Raw genomic sequence first — 24595 nt, 5'->3', positions numbered from 1 at the left:
TCAGGATATCTGGGGGCCCTGTACACGACGGGTAGGAGAAACAGGAAAAAAAAATTTGGCCCTACCCAACATACATTAGATATTTGGCATCTGGTCACTTCCCAGCTGGGATGGGCGTGTGTCCTCTCAAGGGCCACGCCATTGTGGGTTACCCTTAAGCTAGGCATGCTGTGCTATCAGCCTGGATTCGATAAATGGGACCTCATTGGGATATCGGTAGCGAAGGACCTGGTTAAGAAGGGCGCAATTCTCACTTTTGGTGACCTCCAGAAACAGTATCATCTGGCACAAGGGGAATTGTACAGGTATCTCCAGATTCGACATGTGATCCGGTCAGCGTTTCCTTCTCTTAAAGACATTCCGGAATCGTCACCATTGGAGGATCGCCTATTAGACGGGCCCCTCAGCTTGAAAGCAATATCTTTAACTTATAAAAAGTTAAGTAATAATTTGCCGGACACTTTCCCGAAGCTCAGAGAAAGGTGGCAGGCTGACATGGGCCCCCTGGATGATGAGGAATGGCAGGCAGCACTGATGTCCCCCCGAGAGTCGGCAATCACACAGAGATTTAGGCTAATCCAACTTAGGATACTCCATCGATCATATATCACAGGGACAGTTCTGGCGAGAATAGGGGCCAAACCCGACGACCGATGTATTAAGGGATGTGGCGGACAGGCTACATTTTACCATACCTTATGGACATGTCCTCAGATATACACCCTGTGGGAGGACGCTTCAGGCCACATGGGTAAGTCGCTGGGGGAAGACATAGAATTAACACCGCAACTGGGATTGTTGAACATATGGGGAGAGACCGACCTGACGGAAGTTGAACAGCAGTTCACCACACTGGGCTTGCCACGCGCCACTACGTGGGCTAAAGAAATGGACAGATGTATGTTGGCAGAAACCGAGGTGTTCAAAGCTAGAGGATGTCCAAAGAAATGGGATAAGAAATGGTCACATTGGAACAAATATCGGGGAGATCTATGTGTGTCGCCGGTTGTCGAAATGGAAATGCATAAGCAGGTGGGTTCGACAGGAAATGTTTAATATGAACTAAGGAATTGTACGTCTACCCGAATATCTGATGAAAGTTTGAACATATTGTCCAAACCATACATGTATCGCTATGACTGGAACCAATAAACAAAGTTTAAAAAAAAAAAAAAAAAAAAAAGAGAAGAGGTTTCTCCACAGGGGAAAATGAAAATATTCTTCCTTTCTCTCTCACTTTCACTCTCCCTTACGCTCTCTCCCCCTTACGATCTCTCCCTCACTTTCTCTCTCTCTCTTACTCTCACTCACCCTCTCTCTCGCTCACTCTTCCACTCTCACGCTCTCACTTTCCCACCCACTCTCTCTCACTGTCTCACTCTCTCTCACTGTCTCACTCTCTCACAAACAGTCTCACTCACTGTCTCTCTATCTCTTCTCAAAATGTAGTGAGATCAAATAGGGCGCGCGTGTTACAATTACAGTCGAAATGCTATTTGCTTACTAAGAAAAATCTGACATCAATACCCAAAATTCATCGTTTTATCCAGTACAAATATCATCAGTAAAGTTTTGATTGTGAAGAACGATATCTTAAAAATGTCTTGTTTTGCACGTGTATATACAGAGGGCAAAGAAGCCAGAATGTGTGTCTCCTAAAAATAAAGCCAATTTTTTGATCAGTAGTCTGTCCCCCATTCACTCCATCGAACGATATCTTCACGTTTTTTTCCAGAATATGAAAGACTCTTTGTGAACTGTATATACCTCAGGCGAGATAGGCGATCATTCTGTTTCACAATATTCTTTCATCTGACCGAAACGCAACCCTATAAAGCCCGGTTCTCAGAAAATTTTCATTTTTTTTGTCCATTATTTTCCCTTGTCAGCGAACACCGATTTTAAATAGGCAAGAGCCGTTTCCAACCGACCACAGGGGGGCACTGCTGATCCATGATATCTCCTTATAAGGAAGGAGCTGTCTTCCCTTGCAAGGAATCTCCTGCTTTCCATTATTAGTAGCAGACATCGCTTGTCCAGCAGACGGAAGCGCCCCTCTCCTAAACGCCGTGTGGCATCCTTGCGTTTTGTTTCTGCAAGACTTGAAAACTATTTTACTTTCTCTCCTGCGCTTGTTTAGGGTCGTGGCTGGAAGATGTCGGCCCCCTTGCTTTGATAAGTGAGGCCATGCTCTTCTCTTCAGACATAAGCGAGCAAACGTTACCCACCTCCTATTTTATTTACATTTATTTTTGTGGTTTTATAAAGTGCTAACCAGGTCTGACAGAGTGTCGAAGCGATAGATGATGTTCGATGCACATAAATGAGTACATTGATGAGAAACTGCAAGTGCGGTGTTTAATAGTTAGAAAGGTTTATATAAGTAGAAGGATAGACACATAGTAGGCAAGACTCTGGGAGAGATGAAAAAATCTAAGTGATGTATTTCATTTCTGATATCTGGTAACATTAATTCTTTGATGAACAGTCTACTAAAGCCATGGGTATTGGCATTCTGAGTTCTGAGTATACTTGGAAGAATCGCAGTTCGAAGTGTGTTTATGTGCTACATGCAATACACATACTACACAGCCCGGGCTGGTGGCTTATTGGACTACTGTCCCCAGTGTGCGCATCCGTGTTTAACGCCATGGACATCAGTTCGAATCCTTTTGGGTCCGCGCAGGCTATTATCCTTCTGATGTTGATAACATGACTACAATTGAGCTTGGCAACAATAATTATCTGTTTTAGTACCACCATCCCCTTTGAACTTGCTAACAGGTGCTTGTTTTGTTACATAGATAAATACAACTTCCAAATTTAAATGACTTGAAATAAAAGACTAATTAAAGATTGATTTAATCAAGTGAGACCTATAGATTTTTATGTATGTATGTAATGTTTGTATAGCTCAAAACTAGCCTAGGCTTTAAACCATACAAAAGATCCCAAAATGGTATTTAGATTTAGTTTAGGACCAACTACATCTACGTCCAATGATCAACGGGTTTCATGGCAAATTTCTTTAAAGCAATATCCCTTACGAGGTCTAAAGCTCTTTCCTGGGAGATCTGGTTCCAATATTTACATAGTGCTTCATGCTCCTTGTGAGGTCCTGAAGCGCTCTGATTTGGATCTGATTCCTGGGCACCCATGGGAGTGCATGGTTGGCAGAATGTTAGTGGTCTGGCTTTTATAGAGCATGCTGATGAGGTGTGTGAGGTTTGATGACAGTATGGATGCCCAGTGCTCTGAGTTTTGCTGTGCATTAGGGGCCTCATAACTATGTCGGACAGAAAGGCTCCGACCGGCATTCGGATTTACCTAACTCGTGTCTGAACCCCTGTTTTCTACCGACTCGGAAATATTTCTGACCAACCGATTACGATGGAAGGTAACCGTTCGGTCTGTCAGACTCAGTTCAGACTGGAATTCTGAGACTCGGGGTCAGTCGGAGTTGAATTGTACAGATCTAAGGACTGCATTTCCGACCGATGCATTACGATGTCGGATTTGGACTGCCTTTCCGATTTGATTTGTCCGACACAGAACAGCTGTTGGAAACTGACTTCAGGGGCCCGCAGCAGGCCCTTCTTCACCCGGAGGCCTCCGGTTGGGGCCCATGGGGGTACCCATGGGAACCCTCTTTCCAACCATGCACAGTGTGGCAGGCACCATGGGTTGCCCGACACAGGATGCACTGTTTTCCGCAACCACTTCTTTCTTCAATGGGAGCCTGTGTTGTCGGTCGGAACACAGGCTTCCATTGAAGTCAGTGGGAGTCCGACCGAACGGTGTTCGGAAACATCGTAATCGGTCGGTCGGACTCCCTGAACCCGAGTGTGTCGGAAACCATTCAAACAAGGAGTCGGTCCGAATGATTTCTGGCTTTCCGACCGACATCGTAATGAGGCCCTTAGTGCGGTTGTTGCATAGTGTGACCAAGTGGTAAGAATGCAAATTCTGGACAGTGACAGTAAAAATTCAGGACAAAGAGTCAAAATTCAGTACAAAAATTTAGGACCAAAGGTCATTTTATTGACACATCTGAGGATGTTGTGCAATTATAAAATAGACAGCTGCAGAAGTACAAGCCAAAATAGGTTTATATTCTTTGGCCTTTTGGTTAGGGTTGTGCTACTGAAACAACATCTACATACATACAGGAAGAAAATCACTGTTTGTTAAGAAAAGGACATTTTTCGAAGAATGAGAGAGAAATCCATCCAAGGTTCCAGCCCGGAGCATTTGGCTGGCAGCTTACAGTGTGGTACTAGAAGATCCTGGGAATAGAGCACATCGATCATGTTATGTAGGCATTTCTAATTGTGCGCGTCACGTTCCCTTAACTGGAAATCTTGAAATATTTTTTTAAATAAAAACACTGATTACAATAAAATAAAATCCCTCCGTTCATAGGCTATGCCTTCCTACTAGCTGTCCCACAATCAGCTTCTAAACTGCTTTTACGTCAGGGCCTGGGGCACTGCACAGGCTGCAGGAATGATAGCTACGTCCCTGACAGGGCTGGCTTTAGTGCTGGTGCCAGATGGTGTGAGGATATTTGTTGTGCCCCCACCTAAGACCTTAGTCTCCAAGGATTTAATCAGTACCACCCTCCAAATGGTGCCCCTCATCTCTGCATAGACCCGCTTTCATGTGTAGTTGATTTATTTTACACTGCTACTCATTCCAAGTATGTAGGGTCGAGTCGGGTGTTGGAGTACCTTATATCACACTCATATTATACAGACCCAATGGGTTGTATAAGTGTGTAAGTCAATGTATAGTAAATGTTACTTGAGACAGGGCCACTGGAATTATTAAATTGTCCATCCACTGCAAACTTTACTTAATTATAGATTTGCTGCATTTGCCACATAATCCATCATCTGCCGCAAATTCTGCAGATTTTAGATCAAATGATTCAAAAGTTACTAAACACACAGCAACACATTTCTGCACAGTGGAAGGCCCTTTGCAAAGTGTGACTGGTCACCTTTCTGTTGCTTGTTAGTATATTTGGGTGTAAAACTGGTAATGAGGTGCAACCTATACCCAGACAGTGTTAACAAGTTTAACAAGCATTTGCAATGCAATAGGTCTCGCATTTACGCGAGTTTAAGGTATTGGCAATGTAAATGACAAAGCCTTTTATTTATGTTTTAAAAACCAAAACATAAATAAAAGGCATTGTCATTTTCATTACCAATAGCTCAAACTCGTGTACATGCGAGACCTATTGCGTTGCAAATGCTTGTCTCTACATGTAACTGAACCCAGTCAGGAAGCATTTCTGCCTCGCAACTGGCGAGTTGTAGCATGAGCACCTGTGCACAGTACGAAGAAAGCACAAAGGTCGATTATTCAGGAACATTTTAAACTGGTAGCCATTTCAAATTCTCTAATGGCACATTGGGCCGGCAGACTTCTGAACCGGTCAGGTTACGAACATGGTAAAAGAGTTTTGTAAATCGTGTAGGCTCCAAAGATTACACTCACTGTGGCCTGGTTGACAGTTACATCGCACTTTCTCGTAAAACGCACACTTGCGTATCAGTGCCATAGGTTTCATCGGCTCAGTGGTGCAGCAACAGGCTTGATTCGCAACAGCCTCTCAGTAGATTAAGGCAGACTTCTGTTTTTCTTTTCACTCCTTAACCCCTTCGATGCGGCGCCGATTCCCGCTCAGCGCTGACCGTTTCTTGCGCGGGCGTGGTCATAACGGAACGGTTCCGTCATGAGCACAGCTCAACCGACGCTCATGACGGAACCGTTCCGTCATGAGCACCGAAGGGGTTAAACCTTCATCGTCTGAGGGGCGTGATGCCTGTGTTGCTTTGCCTTGACTTGATAAGCTCACCGACTTTGATTTGCTCATGGAGAATCTGGGACTGCGCTATCTGTTCCCCCTGCCACGTAGGACTGCTCAGAGGGAGCTGTGTACTTTCCTTTGTGATAATTAATACAATGGGCCAAAAACATTGATCTTTTAAGATGCTGAAATCAGCCAATGAACGACCCAACACCATGTCATCATAGTAAAACCGCTCCAGACTACTGAGCTGATTTCTGGTTTGTTGACAAGGCGCTTCAAAGAGTCGAGTCCGAATAATACAAACGTTATGTGTGTTTTTATTGAGCTGTGATGATTAAAAGCCTGCAAACGAAACTGATATCGCTGGGTTTAATTTTGTAGATGTTTGAGGAAGGTGAGGAATGGTTTTGTGAAGCTGACTTTTTTAGATCAAGATGCAGTACTGCGTTGTCGCCGTAGCCATTTAAGCAGAAACTGCTGTCTGATGTTTCTTAAAATATGCACTCGACATTATCAACAAAACTCCAGGCGCCTCCTTTAAAAGCCAAAACACATTCTTGTCTTTCAAAAGACAGACTAGATTTCCAGAAATGCTTACAGTTTATGCTCTTGCATGAGCAGCAAAGCACAGATAACAGAAACAAGCGCTGAAAGGCAAGTGCAGCCCCGCGGCCGCGAAAGTTAAAGTGACTCGCACTCTGGACTTTCGGGTACGTTTACTTGCTTCTAGGCAAACCCAAGGGGGTTTGAGTGGAGCACGGCCAGAAACGCCACGGTAGGGAACAGGGGCGCGGCTTCCAGGCTCAGTCCATCTAGAGGGTTTACCTTATGGGAGCGAGAAGCGGCGGGCACGTAAATTGCAAATAGATGGCGCCGCAGCTCGCTCCTGCAAGGTAAACGCCGTACATGCACGAGGGCTCATTGGAAACAGTGCAGTACATGCACGAGTTTCTAAAAAAGTACAGTGATTCCATAAGGTCACTCCAAACAGCAGGTGCGCGCTGCGTAGGCGAGACCTAAACATGACAAAATAAATAAGAAATACTATTACAAAATGTGCCAACACAGCGCCACATAATTGACCTTTTATTGCTGCATATTTTGGCTCACTGACAAAATATCGAAACCCTAAATATATATAGTTAAACATAGTAAACATTAAATATATTAACATGTAACAATAACATAAGGTAAATTAAAAACATTTCAATAATACAAAAAATATAAATATATACTTATTATTATAATTTACTAATTTGTTTACATTTAAAAATATTACCAGTAGAGATATATATACATATATATGTGTGTATGTATGTTTATATACATATATTTATGCCTGACCATCTCGTTGTTGCCTTTGTGCGCGCTCAACCTCGTTGGACTGTAATATGTATATATATATATATATATATATATATATATATATATATATATATTCAGCGCGCTTGCCTGTTTCTCCGTTTTGCTTGAAGAAGACAAGAGTAGACCCAAATTCTTCCAAGTGATTTTTATTTTGCAATCACCATGTCGCCATGACGCGTTTCAGCCGTTAGAGACGGGCTTGATCACATGTCAGCGCATGGGCGGCATTACCTCCTTTTTAAAGTGCAATACACAGCAATAATAGAAATGGAAGACATACTGCACATTAAAATATTCCTTTTTTTTAATTATTATTATTTTTTTAAATATCCTCATTTGTCATTATGCCGAAGCCATCAGGAAAAGAGTCCGGTTCTACTAGAGCAGGGGGGACCGGGTCACTCCGTACGGAGGGGATGTTTTAAGCATCCCGGGTGGCCTAAAGAAGACACTCCCCCTGCCAGGTCAAAAGGGACTAACTTCACTGACACAGGCAAAGATTATAATGCAGACACGAGTCTGCAAGAGCCTGTAGAGCATAATTTTAATCATAGGACCAGATGAATTTGTGGAAAAGGGGGAAGAAATGGATAACAACATAGACAGAGGAGAAAAAAATGCAAGATCCAATACATAATTCTGAATTCAAACTTGACAGCGGTCATGGCTACAGTCTATCTAATTTCTATTGGTCCCTAACCATTTATCCCATAGTTCCCAGAATTTTGTCTTCTTGCTCAACCTAATCGCTCGATCAAGATTAGCCACCCTTTGTACTGAGAGAATCCATTCTGCCTCGGTCGGGGGGATATGGAAGTATCCATTTAATACACAATTCCCTTCTTGCCAGCAGTATTAAGACAAAAATAATAGATTTTTGAATGTTATTGAAACTCCCATTATATGCTGTTCCTGTTAAAACCCCAAAGATTACAATATCTAGGCTCACCTCTAATTCTTGCACTAGAACCTCAGATAAGATCTTACCCACTTTCTCCCAGAAGGACTGGATCGAGGAACACTGCCAGAACATATGTACTTCATTCGCATTAACTTCGCCGCATTTCGGGCATTTTCTTACTGTCTGGCTTCCCATCTTTGATAACCTTCGGGGTGTCCAGTATGCCTTGTGGACAGTAAAGAGATGTTTTTTTCTTAATGGGGCAGATCTCACATAGCGCCATAAACAAGCCATTGATACTTGCCATAATAGTTCATGATCTTTTTCTGGCAGTTCTCTCTTCCAGCTTTCAATCAATACCTTCTGGGGCCCTTCTTCTTCTTGTATGAACATCCAATACCATTCTGCAATTTCTTTCGGCGCCTTGGGTCGTCATTTTATTCTTGATTCAGGCTCAGAATTTGTATCACCCTTTTTTTCTAATGTCTTTATCCAACTGGCTAGTTGGTAATAATTAAATTTAGAGAAAGTGTTGTTGGTTAATTCAGACAATCTCTGCCATGAAATTAAGTTGAAATCTTCCAAAAGTTGACCCCAATACTTAATCCCATTCTCCCGGAGCGGAATTGCTAGGGAGTCCAAAAGGCAAGCTGGCGTACCTGGGGAGTCCCAGATAGGGGCGGAATCACTGTAGTATGGTATTTGTAGAGTTAGTCTAGTATAGTACCAAATCTTGACTGCGTTCTGAAGAATCTTTAGTTTGACCCTTTTGAAAAATTTGGGATGACCAAATTTACAAAGAAAGAATTCTGATTGAACTTGTAAGTCCTTTACTAGAGCTTTTAGGTAGGGGGCTAGGGAGGAACAATCGTTTAGGAGCTGACTGGGAATAAATGCTAAAATTAGGATAAGTAATGTGCATGTGTCCTTACTATATATAAAAAAAACAGAAAACAGTTCTTTGTAAAATACAATATTGGACAATGATAGATACGGGGATATTATTGCAGGCAAAATACCAGTCAATCCCATAATCATGTAAACATTCCTATTATTCTGGTTAATACAAAAAAAATATTTTCCAATTGCTGTATAAATAAAGTGACTAAGTGCTAATTGTAGGTTACCCCCCATTTTCCTAAAGTGCAAGACCCATATACAAGAATTTTATGTGCAAATGTGCAAAAAAGTGCAAAAGTAATTCATATAGAGAGTGCAAGCTGCTATTCATATATAGTTGGCCAGGGTTGTGGGTTTAGGACAATGCCATTTGCCATAAATGCCTGATGGCAATATAAATCATGGTCAAGATAGAGAAAGAAAGAATAAGGGAAAAAGGGAAGAAAAAGAGGAAAAGGAGGACAACCGTTAAAATGCAATAGAATAAGATCAATAGGCTGATTCCCACAAAATGATATTCACAATAATAAAATTGTTAAAAGATCATTCCAACCTAAAATCTCAGTAAATTAACTAAAATCCTCCAATTTGTGCAATGTTAACCAACAAAGAATCATTAAGACATATATACAGGTTTTCAAAAAGGCCTCAATTCTGTTGTCCAAGGTTCGGGGCGAAGAATCTTAACCCAGTAGATCCCCTATGTGTTTTGGACAATTCTACTGTCAATTATCTAATAATACAGTGTAAATACCTACCCAACTGGATAAATAAATAAATAAATATGCAATAAATATCATACAAAAGTGCAGAGTAAAAGTACAGAATAAATATCACAGTAATAGAAAATGAACGAATCATGATTGTATCTATCATAAATATGTATACAAATCCTCACTGGTGTTAAGACCTTTAGGCTGCTTGGTATCTAGTTCTAATATGTACCTAGTCTCCAAACGCCGTAGTTTTGCTTCTCTGTTACCACCCCTTTTGTTGGATGGCACGGTGTCTAACACATAATATTTAAAGTGCTTAAGGCTACTTTGATGTTGTTCCTTAAAGTGCCTTGCTACCGGGTAACTAGGGTCTTTGTGTACAATTGCACATGTGTGTTGCAAGATTTTTTTATGTACTGGCAGTTTAGTACTACCTATATATGTGAGATTGCAACTACACATCAGTGCATAGACAGCACAGTCTGTTTTGCATGACAGGTATTTGGATATGGAATACTGCTTAGAACTAAAAGCAGTTTGATAGTGTTTGGTATTCACACCAAATTGACATGCCTTGCAACTAGAACATTTGTAAAAACCTGTCCTAGGTGCCAACCACGTATTTGATTCCATATCTTCTGGGTTGTTTTTCATTAATGAGCTACCCATAGATGCCGTTTTTCTAAACGTGATAGAGGGTCTTTTGGGTATGGCTCCCCCTATGACCGGGTCTCCCATTAAAATGGGCCAGTTGCGTCTAATTATGGCCCTAATCTGTCCTTCCTGTCTATTGTATCCCAGTATCAATCTGGTAGGTTCTGTCAAGGAAGCACCCGTTGCTGTGTTAGGCTTAGATTTGTATTGTAATAGATCCTGTCTTGCTCTGAATTTAGTTTTCCATATTGCTGCTTCAATAGTACGGTTTTTGTACCCACGCTGTAAAAATCTATTTTTACATTGTTATTGTTTTTCCCGCATATCCTGTTCCTCACTACATATTCTCTTAATTCTCAACATCTCCCCATAGGGGATGCTGTGAATTTAGTGAGGGGGGTGGGCACTTGTTGCATGCAATATAGAATTGCCTGCTGTGGGTTTTCTAAACAGTGTTGTTGCTAGGACTTTGTGGGAGATGTATACCTGAGTATCTAAAAATGTGATAGTCTCATAGCTGATGTCACATGTGAATTTAAGATTCAAGTTGTTTACATTTATCTCTGCAACAAAATCCTGAGCACTCTGAATTGACCCATTCCAAACAAGAAAAAGGTCATCGATAAACCGTAAACATGTTACTATATTGCCAGAAAATATATGGGCATACTGTTTCATGAGGACCAGCTCGACCCACCATCCCATAAAGAGACAGGCATTGCTGGGGAAGAAGCTGGCCCCCATTGCCACACCTTGTATTTGTTGGTAGACTTGATTTTTGTATAAAAACAAGTTGTTCTCCAAACAAAATGTTAGTAAGTCCAACAACATTTGATTATGTTTGGCAAATTTTAGGGGTCGGTTTGCCAAGAAGTACTCTACAGCTTTCACCCCATCCTAATTGCGTATACAGGTATATAGTGCAGTAACGTCCAAGGCTATGAGACAATAGTTCTCCTGCCAGCTGATTTTTTCAATTTTTCGGATGAAATTGCTTGTATCTTGCACGTAGGATTTGAGTGATTTCACATGTTGTAAAAAAGAGTCAATATATACTGATATATTCTCTAATGGACCGTCACATGCAGAGATTATAGGTCTGCCTGGTGGTTTTGACACCAATTTATGTACCTTAGGCAAAAAGTATAGCAGGGGGATGGTTGGATTCTCCTTTTTCAAAAACTTAAATTCCTGTAGATTCAGGAGGCCCGTGCTTTTCCATGCCAACAGTTTTCCAGAGAAATGATCTTGTGCCTGTTTGAATTTTTGCATGGAACTTTTGCGGTAACAATCAATATCATTCAGTTGTTTACTTGCCTCCTCCGCATAATCTTTGAGTGTCCACAAAACCACATTTCCCCCCTTTATCTGCATTTCTGACTACAATCTGTTTGTTCTTGTTAATTTTTTCCATTAGTTGGTGGTATTTGCGTTCTGGATTGCTGATATGTATCTTGTTTATACTGGTTTCCATATGGAGTTGTTTGATTTCCGCCACTACTTGTTCATTGAATAAGTCTATGGCATCGTGGGGCTTAATGGGTGTGAATTTAGACTTTTCTTTGAAATTGGTTTCAGGTTTGGCACAAGTTTCAAATCCTGGTGATAAAAAATCCTGAGTCGCCAATTCTTGATATTCTCCTGCCTCTGATTCATGCCCATCATCCATTTTGCATTCCTTGCCAAGATTATACAAGTCTTTGAGTGAATTTAAATCGGCCACATGTAGGCTGCCCGTCACAGTTTCATCTGTTTGATTACTATCACCATTTGTTGTTTGGATCGTGTTTGGGGAGTTCGCCTTCATTTGATGAAATTTTTGGAGTTTGAGTTTCCTGACGAACTTATAAATGTCAGCTCGAGTATTTGTATAATCGAAATTTGTGGAGGGACAATATGACAAACCTAATGAAAGGATCTGTTGCTCGGAAGGGTTTAGTGTGAGGTCAGTAAGATTAATGATGGTATTGTTGGGACTGTCTGTTTTTACAATATCTGTAACCCCTTGGTCATACTGGTCTCGGGGTATTATCTTTTCCTCCATTGTCCCCTTCTTCTCACCTGTTTCGTGTTTCCACTGTTGCCACCTTTCTCGAGCTGCCCTCCTTCGCTCCCGCCTGTTTTTGGTCCGTCGTCTTTTGACATATTAGTGATCCTGGGTCTGAGTCTCCCTACGACTCCTTCTAAGGCAGTCCAGTTCTTCCCCCAAGGAAGGTTTAACTGCTCCTGGTGCTGGTCTGCCCCTCATATTTTCCAACTCAGTTTCATATATATATATATATATATGTGTGTCACACACACAATAAAATAAAAACAGTAACAAACTGGATATAAAAAAAAAACATACCAACTTAATTACACATGAAAAGGAAGCAATATAAATGTATATATTTTACTAAAAATGTATTATATATTATACAAACATTACTAATTTAATTGTAAACAATATAAATAAAACTATAAAATTCTAGCCATTGGACTGACACCTGCGGTAGGCTCTCGGAGATTCTATGGTTTGGCGAGGGGCTTTTACCGTGAGATATGTAAGCAGCAACTCAGCACTTTTTAACGAGGAGGGAGGACTGTAAATACGCACCCATTCAGGAAAACACTTGTGGCGAGTGTTTTCAGGCAGAGGTTGCAATCGTCATGCAGACAGAAATGTGGGAATATCGCTGACTCTGCTAAAAGTTATCATTGGGTGTGTATTAAACCTGTAAGAGGTTGGATATTGGTCTGGGACTTTAAAAGCAGCAGTCCTCTCTTACCTTCAATGAGTTCTTCATTCAATGAAGTAATTTTTGTTATTTGAAAAGTGGCAGGTTGGAGATGTCTCATTTAAAATGCATGCTGAAAGAAGACTAACGCCGAAACGCGTCCTTGGTAATAAAACTGTAATATTATTCCCACTCCAGTCTGTGCAACAGTAGGGAAAACGTTGGATTCGGCAGGGGTAAAATGTACTATTCCCACTCCAGTCTGTGCAACTTTAGGGAAAGCGGTGGACTCGGGAGGGGTAAAATGTACTATTCCCACTTCAGTCTGTGCAACAGTAGGGAAAGCGTTGGAACCAGGAGGGGTAAACTTTACTATTCGCACTCAACTCTGTGCAACAGTAGGGTAAGTACTTCACTTCAAACACATACCTTATTTTAATACTAGTATTAATTTAACAAAACTATTAACTTAAAATTAAATATATACATTAAAAAACTATTAAATTAAGATAATTATATATTTTTAAAATATTTAATATAAGACAAAAGTCTTTAATAATCATTTCGTTAAATTCCCACACTGTAGTCCCACATACCTAGCAACACACATTTAACATATATCTAAATAAATAAATTATAATTACACAAATTACATATTTAATTAATAATAGTTTATAATTAATCAGTTATTTCCCCCACCCTATATCCCTACAGACCCAACAACCTGCACCTAAAATATAAATTACAAAAATATAATAATTACATAATGTACATAATTAACTACTAATTAATCAATAATTCATCAATTATTATTTAATTAACTTCCCACTCTAAGCTCCTACAAACCCAACAACCCACACCTAAAATATAACTTTAAAAAATATTTTTTACACAATGTACATACTTAATAATCAAATTATTATTAACTACTTATTCTGGAGGAATACAAACTCAGGATTTAGAACCTACCATAGTGGTTGGGATGGTGTTTAGTTCTAAGTGATTATTATTATCCAAAGGAACCCTATTTATCGACCTTCGATTAATGAATGATTAGAGAAATACAGTTAGGATGTAGAACTGTGAATTGCAGTTTCCATGCTCCGATTTGATTTTGGTTCATAGCTCACCGTGCTATATAAGGATTGTATCTTATGAACTGCAATTAATAAAAGAGTCCCTGTGACAAAAACAGTAAACAACTGAGCTGTAAAACGATTCGTTTACCTGCATGTTACACATTGTGCTTCGCTGGAGGCACACTATCCTTCTGCGCTACTTTATGATGAGTCAAAACTCAGACAAACAAAACTCAGATCTCTTAAACAGATACATCAATCGCCAGAGTTAACTGACGTTTGTAGCCTATAAATTGCTGGCACACAACGGATCTGAAGTCTGTGCCTTTAACCCTATAAAAAGTGTCAAAATGCAACCTCCCCCCACCTCCCTAGAGCTTGGCCCCTTGTGAAGTGACACCAGCCACTGAACAAAAGCAGAATGCCATGCCTAGACTGAGGCAGGAGAGGCCCAGCAAATGCTGAAAGTGCACAGAGAGGCCCGTTAGCATTCTGTATGTGACAATTGGCCACCAATCAGAATGATAATGGGCCGATAGCAGTCTGTGCCAGGTCGGGGACGGGCTGCTGCAGGCCCTTTAGTTCACAGCGGGAGTGCGAGCCGGCCCCTGTAGTGAGAGTTACAGAACTCGAAGGCTGCTTGCAGGGGGACAGTGCAGCTCGCTCCAATGTCCAGAATTACGGATAAAAGGGACCCGTGAAAGGGCTCATCACCACCAACGGACAAGAGGCCCAAATAACGGACCGTCCATTAAATTTATGGACGGTTGGTCGCCCTAGTGTTGCAGATAGTGTCAGAACAGATGCAGCTGCGCACCGTACCATCTTTCGAGGTGGGTAGTATCATATGTAGAGACTTTTGAAGCGTATTGGTGGGGTTGAATGTGGTATAAGGAGCTCTCTCAGTGGCATAAAAGGAGACAAACCTTGTTAAAGCACCAAGGCTCATTACAGGGTGTTTTCCCTGGAGCGGCAGAAGAACATATCATTGGTCGCACATTTTTGCATTACTTTGCCATAATCTCACATAATTATGGTAAATTCACATTACATTGTGCTACATTTCCAAAATTACGCCACCTAACATAGGGCCTGATTATTATGTCGGTGGGATCTCCACTGACTGGCTGTTGGTGGTGGTCCCATCTACATCCAGGTGAGCAGTCTGATCGGCGCATTATGATGAGGTCAGTCGGACCGCATCAGTCGTAGGGACCGACCGACGCTTCGCCCTTCGAACCATCTGTCGGATCGTATTCCCTACAATAGGGGCTGTGCCTGCTCAGGCACCACTGTAGGGATTACGATGTCCCTTTCGTACAGCCTTTCCATGGCTGTCGGACCACCATGGAAAGGCTGGTGTAAATGGACTTTGGGGGCTCCTAGCTGGGCCCCTGAGGCCCTGCTATGAGGCGCAGGGGCACCTGTGGTGCCCCCAGAAACATCCATGTCCATGTACCAGGCGCCATAGTGCCTGGCTCACGGGGCATGGATATTTTAAAACGTCCTCTTTTCCACTGCAGCTTGTGCTGTGGCCCTTTTCCGGGCCGCAGCACACGCCACAATGGAAGAGAGGGTTGTTTCTGACCACCTTCACCACGGTCGAATCCTAATTGGGTGGGTGGTACCGCCGATTACATGTTGGTTGGTTGCCAACCTGGTTTTATGGCGGTCGGCCGCTTCTCCGACCGCCATCTTAATTAGGCCCATAATTACACCCCAACAAGCACATGTGAGCAAGAGTGTTCAGTGTGCTTCTGTTTTTTTATGCCTTCATCTCTAAAAGCATTACAGGCTAAAATATAACACTAGATGCTGGTTTTGCATTTTGCATATTTTTGTGTCATTTTCCTGAAATTTTGCATAAGTATGCAAATGGAAATTTAATTAATTGTGCACATCCCATACCTGTAAACAACAAAGAAGTATTGTATGCAATTTATCCAAGAGTGACGGAGAGACCACACATTAGAGCCAGTGTTATACCATCTAAGGAATAATCTGTGGTGTTTGCATGGGATTAAGTGGAGAATGGTACAGGGAAGGATAGGGTCTACAGAGGGATGGAGATTATGACCCTAAGTCCTACCAGGCCCTAACAAGCCTGTGCTAGTAAGATGCCACAAAAAGATACCTTCCTCCCTTTACTTACACACCTGGGCTGAATACCCTGGTAAGAGAGGATCACATTGGCAACAGAATGGGAAGAGGGGCCAGTAGAGAGAGGGGAAGTCCTGAACAACATTGCAGAAAGGAATCCATGTAGTTCAGGCAGGGGGCGAGATACAGGCTACAGTCGGTAATTGTCACACCCTGAAAGCCCCGCCATTACACAGTTCTTTACTGCGCGGTTGTGCTTTTCTTTACAGGTATGCCGTTGGCCCACACCGTTCCTGTTCATTATCACCCAATTGTTGATGCCTTTCGCTAATGCCTGTTAGGTCATGTCTTATCCATTGTATACATTGTGGTTGATCATGCCTTTCTGTTCATTTATGCCCAGTACAAACCTGCCAACTTAAACAATATTTTACTGTGTGAGGAGGAGGCAATGTCTAGTACCGAGAACTACCTACTTATGCCCCCTCAAAAAACAAAAACAAATAAAGTTTGCTTAGTCTGGTGTCAATATCCTGTAGTGTTTTCACACCCTTAATGGACATCGACTGTTCATAGCCTCCAAGGAGGAGCCGGAAACCCACTCTGTGCAGTGGTTTCAAGCTCATATTCCCTGCTACCGTGTGAATTGGGCTTCTCACTGGATGACCATGTGAAGGAAGTCAATATCGTGTGGCACATGGTGGCACGGTGTGAGTTGGCAGGCTGCTAGCGGCTCATATCTAACCTTTATATGAGGCCCTGTGGATCACTTCCTTCTGTTCGGGAAGGGGTGGCAGTCTACCCTTAAAGTTTATCAGTTTCAGATATCGGCGGCCACCTGCTCCCAAACTGCCCACTTGGAATCATTGGAATGTAGTCATTGGGAGGGCCTCATGTTTGGGTCCTAAAGAAGCTGTGCAGAAAAAGATCCATGCCCCATGTACCGTGCTTCGTGCCCTTCTGGTAACCCCAAAGCTAAGCTTGTTCTGCCCTGGTCTTTCACCATGTTTGCTTGTGGCCTGCGCAGCCCCTGCCCATGTGCACTTCTGAATCTTTCACCTGTCCACACTCTCATCTTTGTCCTTTTTTTTTTACAGGTCTGGGAAGAAAGCAGATGACGTTGAAGAGTAAGTATCTCCATCTACCAGTTCTGCATCACCTCTGGCTGAGCCCGTTCCATTGGTCGCCGCCATTTATAAACGGTGAACCTCCCCCAGAGGTGTGTGTGACTGAGCCTTGAGCAAGTGCAAGCAAGTTTGGCTGCACAGCAAGGTCGTGGTTTTCGAGCTACTCAGATGGATTCTGGGAGAGAGAGGGCGCTCAAAGGCATGGTGGGGCTAGATATATGTTCAGAAGCAGTGGCTGGGGAGAGGTTGTCCAGAGTCAGGGAATGGGGTGTTCAGAGACTGCGTGTGTGGAGGGAGGCTCGGTAGCTATATGTGAGTAATTAGTGCAGGGTGTGGGGGATATGCATGAACAAAGGCAGCGTATGTTGATGGATAGCAGAGGCTGTGTGTATGCGCTCAGAGGTAGTTTGCAGGTAGAATGATGTATACAGGCTGTGTGTTTGTGTGTGTTCGGTTGAGCCATTGATCCGAGGTTGTAGTTAGAGGTAAGATGCAGTGATAGGAATGAATAGACGCAAAGTGCAGTGCTCAGACAGGGTGTAGTTGTAACATGTAGAGGTTGCACTCAGGGCGTAGGGTTGAATAATAGGGAGTGTGTAGAGACTTGGTTGATAATTAGATGCAGTTCTAGCTTAGATACGAGTACAATGCAGTGTGTGTTTTTGTCCTTTTGCGGGTGCATGGCTGCACTGGCTGGGTTCACAGGCAGGTTCAGGGCTACGCGTGTATAGAAGTTAGACAGGAGGATGTGGTGCTCATAGGCAGTGATAAATCAAAGGCAGGGTGTGGTTGTTTGTTTTTGTATGTCTCAAAGGCAGGGCACAGGGATAGCAATGTCAGCGGCTGTGTGTAGGGATGTGGTGCTCACAGGCAGGGTGTTGTCGGGTGGCTGCAGAGGTTGTGCCCAGCGGAAGTGTACAGGGGTATGTAGAGTCTAGAGGTGGTGCTCAGGTGTTCAGAGGCAGACTGTAGTGTGTGTGTGTGTATGTGCCGTGGAAGTGCTAGGTGTGGGGATGTGGTGCTCAGAGGCAGCCAGAATTTAAAAGCAGTGTCAGTGTGCTCTAAGGAAGGATGTTAAGGCTGGGGTTGCTCAACAGGTTATTGTAATAGCGTGCACCCCTTAAGAAAGTTGTGGGATTATATGGACAGAGTAAGGATGTGGAACTGGAGTGTGTGGGGGTAGGATGGAGTGATGTGCTCTGAGGTATAGGGGGCTATCTCATGGTTCTCTCTTGCTTCTTTCCAGTCACCGGCTTCGACAGCAGAGCTTGGAGGGGTCAGATGATGGGGGAGGTAAGAGGACACCTGCTACTAATGGTCACTGTATCGCAATAGAAGGCGGGGACGGGCATTCTGTCACAAGTTTTGTTGTCTAGCAGCAGTACTTTCTATCACAGCCTGTCTGTTCTCTTTGACTTTGTTCCTCTTTTTCTTCCCTCCCTTGACTCTCTTCCCACACTCTTCGCACCTCTCATCCCACATTCTTCAGTCCCCTTACTCCCTCTCCTCCATTCTCAATCTCTCTCTCTATCTGTCCCAGTTACATCTTGGGCAGTCATGAATGACCACTGAAAAACCATGGTGTGTTCAATAACATATAAAGCGCGTGTCGATCTTTACTGTAGGTCATGCCACAGGTGGGGTTTAATGAGCAGTATCAGCCCTAGTATCGCTGTTTTTCCTCGGTCTCACATGGTCCTGACCATTATTGCTTGGAAAGGTTAGTCAAGATTCCCTTAATCTCCTGGACTCGTTAGTGATAGCGACAGTTGAGCAATGTTGGACATGGCCCTTCTTAGGGGGATTTCCCTAAAACATTTTGCTTTTTGTCCTCCTGGTTTTTGCCAACTCTCTTTTCGTGGCCGTAGGACTCTGGACACTTTCCCACTGTACTGCAGTGGGAGAGTGTGCACACCCTTCCCTTCACTGGGTTAGGTGTCACACCTGTGAGTGCCCTGTAAAAAGGTACACCACATATCCAGGGCGGGTGCGACTCTAGCTACTAGGGGGATGCCGCACTGATTGTGCCACCCACCCGAATTGCCTCTCAAAAATGTCTCATACTCAGGGTGGCTGGTCTCACTCTGTTGCTAACCCTTAGGGGGCCATTCACTACCACCAAATGGCCGGATAGGGATGAACCTCCATGTGGGTTTTGCCTACCGAGGGGGTTTGCTCTCTTAATGGGACACTTCCTGGGGGTGGCTGATTCTCTTGTTAAGGCCTCAGGGCTTGGGTCACTTTCCCACTGTAAGTGCAGTGTGAAAGTGAGCGCGTCCTTCCTACATATGTTAGGAAGAGCTGCTCACCTAAGGTTTCTAAAACATTGGTCAGGTCTGCCATGGCTGGCTGGTGGGTGTGCACTTGCGCCTATTATGTTTTAAGACATGGGTCGGGCCTGCCATTGCAGGCTGGTGTGTGCACTCACACCTTACGTGTCCAGTCTGCCATTGCAGGCTGGTATGCGCTTTGCACCAATGGTGCTCCTAAATATGTGTCCGGCCTGCCATTGCAGGCTGGTATGTCCTTTGCACCAATGGTGTGCCTTAATATGTGTCCAGCCTGCCATTGCAGGCTGGTCTGCGCTTTGCACCAATGGTGCTCCTAAATAGGTGTTTAGCCTGTCTTTGCAGTCTGATGCCCGCAATTGCGCGTTTCCTCAGACTGGTATGTTTAAGTAAATAGCTATCCTGAGAGGACCGTTCACTTCCACCAAAGTACCTCGAGGGTACTTCTTAAGGGGCGAAGTTAGTGGAAGGTGAAAGGCAGGGCAGGTACACATGTGTGACCCCTGCCCAGGTAGTGAGGAATATGCATGCGTATTATCACTGCCTATGAGGTTTGCTCTTTCCATAGGCTAACTTGGGGAAATGGTTGAAATCACTTCAGATTGCAATAGTGGATTGCAGTGGAGCAGCCTCATAATGTTTCATATCATTGGATTCGCATCGACAAGTGCTTGCCAGTGGTAAAGGTGGCTTTGCCGTAATTCGCGCAGAAATGCCACTAACAAAAAGTGTGTATTTCTGTGCTCTAAACTCTTTGTGTGCCTTGGTGCTTGGCTCCAGTCTGCATTGGAGGTTGGAGGCGCACATCTGGGCATTCCCCAGCGACAGCTGTAAAACACTGGGCTTGCAAATGGAAAGACAGACCTCTACCAGGTGCAGGCCAGCTGGAGAGTTTGGAGGAAGAGGTTGTGACACTTGAGCTCTGGAGCCAAATCATGGCCCCACTAAACATAAAAATCTACATTTCACGGCCTCATGGTAGACAGGACTGAAATTTAGGGGAGACATCTGTGGTTCAAAAGTTGTCACTTTGAACCACCTCCAACTTCAAAGGCACACTCCAGTATAAGTGCTGGTGTCATACTTCAGCACGGGTGAGATACGCTTGTGGGGACGTAGAACCGGAGAACCTGGACTGTGTGGTGCACATTGCCAGAGGACTCTGTTGTGCACAAGGAGGATTTCTGCCATTGAAAGGGACCGCATGCCCTTCCTGAATAGTGGCTGGCCTGGGCCGACTACCTACTGCTGTGTGGCACCTTGAAGTATGCTCTCCAAGGTATTGTTGATCTTGCCCCCTGTTCGTTCAGCGGTCTCAGGGACATCAAAGTTCTCCTAAGAGGGACCCACACCGTCTACCTGCGACACCTGAAGCACAGTGCCCTCTCAAGTGCCCACATGGTCTACTGGATTCCAATGGTAGCGCGGCTTGGGCGTGGAATTAAGAACTGTACCTGGAGACTGGATTGCCGTGCACTGAGCCAGAAGTCTGGCCCACATCTAAGGCAAGGGGCCCCCTCATAGTGGGGGCCTTGGCACACATCAGTGTCTTGTTGGTGGTGAGCGGATTCACCGGTTGTGAAACCCACGCGGCCCACTTCGTCGATCGTGCTGCATTTCTCCTTTGCGACACGCCAACTGCATGCTCATTGCGTGCGGTGTCCGATTCACAGGTTGCGACCCTCGGTTGTGAGGTGGGAGCGTAACCGTAGTAGTGCCTCATTCTACCTTGTGAAGCAGTGTTGAACATGTGCCTGTGTGTATGTGACTGGGACTATCTGGTGCTACCAATATCGACGTGCACCAGACATTGTGCCTCCTTTCCAAGGAGGCACGTCATTTGCAGCTCTTCGTTGTGTGAGTGACCGAAGCTGTGTGGTGCGGCTAACATCGACATGCACCGGACATTGTGTCTCATTTCCAAGGAGGTACAGATTTTGCAACTCTTTGTGTGTGTATGTGACCAGAGCTGTCTGGTGCGGCTAACATCAACGTGCATCGGACGTTGTGCCTCATTTCCAAGGAGGCACGGATTTTGCAGCTCCTTGTTGTGTGACCGGAATTGTCTGGTGCGACCTGTATCATCGCCCACCCGACCTTATGCCTGGATTTCTTGGGTGTGACTCTGATCAACGTGTACCTGACAGGGTGCCTCCTCCTTCTGAAGGGCTCCCCGCTTTATTCTCCATTCATCCACTGCATGACCCCCCTGTGCTTCGCAGAATCGGTCTGGTGCTGGAAGGCCCTAGGGGGCCCCTTTGACGTGAGCGCTTATTGCCCTCAGCCCGTGTCTGTTCCGCATTCTGTGGGAGAACTTCTTGAGTGGTTGCCAAACCCCTTTTGCCGACTGCCTCATAGTTGACCTTGACCTTGACTAAGAGTGATTACAGCCATGTGCGTCCTAGTGCCTGGGGAGGGAGGAGAAGGGGGGTGGGACAGAGTGTCTCCAATTTGTTAGTGTAGGATAGTCAGGGTGACAGAGGGAGGATTGGGGCCTTGGGGACTGCAGTGTGTAACCATTTGACATATGTGCGAGCGCTTCCGCACAGATTTGTCTGCTATTAATTGCACCGCGTAGTGGTGCAGAGTGAGTGAGTGTGTGTGTGTGAGTGATAGTGGGGAAGGCCTGTGATTCACAACACTGGACTGCAGTTTGCCTAATACGTTGATTTCTTGCCAGAATAGCATTACGTGTGACATTTGTTTTACCCCAGGGGCCTCGGCCGACGGTGCCGCTAAAAAGTGTTATCATTTGTGGTATGCACATATTTCTGATATTGTGACCCTGGGTGCACCCTATAACTGTGTGGTATTGAATTATAACAATTGATTGGGTGGGCCTGGGTGGACAATGTATTGCACCACATAAGGGTGCTGGTGGTGGAGGGTGTAGATTAGGATAATTCCCAAGTGTGCATATTACTGATGTCATTTAAACACGACTGGATCTAGTACTGCTAGTAATAATTTCCAATGTGATTTATGCCCAGAAATACATGATGCTTATGTTGTGTATTATTATGCATGCTGAATACAAACGTTATTTACATACAACACGTGTGAAGTCTCTTTTTTGATGCTCAAGGTATTTATCATGAGTGCTGGGCTAATGCTTTACACATTCCCTCTGTGGTAAGCCTGACTGCTCAGTGCCAAGCTACCCAAGGGTCAGCACAGGTTATACAGTGTGTGTAATCTCCCGCCCCTGATGGGAGTGGTAGGTTCTGCTTTGCTGGGGCACTGTCCTCGAGTGCTGGCTAAGATTGGAGCTTAGGTACACATCACAACACTTAATTTTCCCAAACAATAAAGATGGATGACCAGTCAGAGGTATTGTTTGCTCCAAAAACACTTCTGTAACACATTTTCAGATAAATAGAGAATCCTTTTGCATGCTATGTGGCAAAAGCACAGTAAATCAGAGAATCCTTTTGCATGCTTTGTGGCGAAAGCATAGTAAATCTATGGAACCGGTTATCTGAGCGGTTCATTAAGTGTTCAGGTCTTCAGGGTTATTTCTGTGTTTGTTTAAGGTTTCAGTCACTGGTGGGAGAGATGCAATAAGGAGGGAGTGATAGCTTAGTTTAGCACAAAGGACTGTTCTTTTGTGAGTCCAGAGCAGCTTAGTGTGCTTGTCTGCAAGTGATGAGCTTGGGCATCAAGACCCATAACTACAAAAACAGTGTTGGTATGGGGCCTGGCTTTTTGCAGTCTGTGTTCTTCCTTGGTCCTCCCTCCACAACCCTGGGCTTTGGCTCACAGATGAATGGTCTTGCTATCAAGTGGACTTCAGGAGTCAGTTTCTTGAATATGGCCATTCATAGCTGACCTTTATGCATGCTGCGAGGGAAGTGGGATCTAATTAGATCTTTTCTCAAAAGTAGACAGTTGCTTTCAAAATAAACTAGAGCCTCAGTGATTAGGGCGTCCTGGTAAGTGGCTTACTGATGGCAAAGTCTACCAGTAACACTTCAAAACCCAATGATATTGGGAACCACCTGTCGCAGTCAGAGAAATCTTATCCTGTTTGTCCAAATTAACCAGGGGCTTGGTTGTCGAATGGCTTGAGAAAATGCAGCTACCTTGAGTGCCGTGAAGCTTCAAATTCAAGGTCCAATCAAGTCACTAGAGAGAGGTCAAAGTGAACCCCAGAATTCCTTTGGGCACCCTCATAGCCCGCCAGCCACATTGGTGTCTCATATCAACATCCAGCAAGGAACGAGGCAGGAAAGGGGGCTGTAGTAGAGATAGAACTAAACATGTTTTGGTCTCGGCTCCAGGCAGCGCACGTTCTGTCTTGAAGGGAAATGTTGTATATACTTTGTGGGCTGATACCTGCCCATAGGCTTCCCATTTGCTGGCTCCCTCATCGCTCTCCTATTCTTTCTACTCATTTGTCCATGGCATGCATGGTTCATGCCTCTTTCTGGGTTTAGCCCTTCCCGAGAGCAGGAACCAACTACTATATCAAACCACTGGTCACCATTTTAGCATCTGTTTTAGGAACTACTTTATTCTTTCTCTAACTGCAGTTCACACAAGCGCTTGTGTTTCATTCCGAGCTCCTCTGTAAATAGGCTTGTAAATCTTGTTCTTATCTCGTCACGTGGCTGAGCATTCATAGACCAAGATCAAATGTCGGATGCTGTTTTCAGAGGGTGCCTGTTCCGTGCCCCCACCTCCTCCCTCATACGTCATACCATATTGCTGTTGCTTGGGCTCCCGAGTGAGTGGCGCTGAGCTGTACACCCCACTCCTACACATAAGCTATAAGCCGGCCTTTCCCATACTTGGGAATGCAGCTGAAAGGCGTGAGTTGGAAGTTTGAAAACTCCCTTCTTCCCTCTCTCGGTTTTGATTTTTGAACACCTGCCTCTGCGCTCTCTTTCAGCATTGCAGGAGTGTGTAGAAACCTGAGACGACCAAT

At 44.1% G+C, this 24595-nt stretch overlaps 1 protein-coding gene across 4 annotated transcripts in view; it reads left to right on the top strand.

Annotated features, from left to right (window-relative positions):
- Positions 1-24595, top strand: part of IFT43 (intraflagellar transport 43) — a 335235-nt gene that overhangs the window by 194643 nt on the left and 115997 nt on the right. For all 4 annotated transcript variants that reach the window (XM_085626698.1, XM_085626696.1, XM_085626697.1 and 1 more), the window contains 2 exons: positions 17351-17380; positions 18627-18673. In XM_085626698.1, coding sequence (XP_085482824.1) covers positions 17351-17380; positions 18627-18673 — 77 coding nt within the window. The remainder of the gene's footprint in view (positions 1-17350; positions 17381-18626; positions 18674-24595) is intronic.

This window comes from Triturus cristatus, chromosome 9 (assembly GCF_964204655.1).
Source record: "Triturus cristatus chromosome 9, aTriCri1.1, whole genome shotgun sequence".
NCBI lineage: Eukaryota > Metazoa > Chordata > Amphibia > Caudata > Salamandridae > Triturus > Triturus cristatus.
Note: the sequence above shows the minus strand (reverse complement) of the source record. Positions and strands in the feature narration are given on the sequence as shown.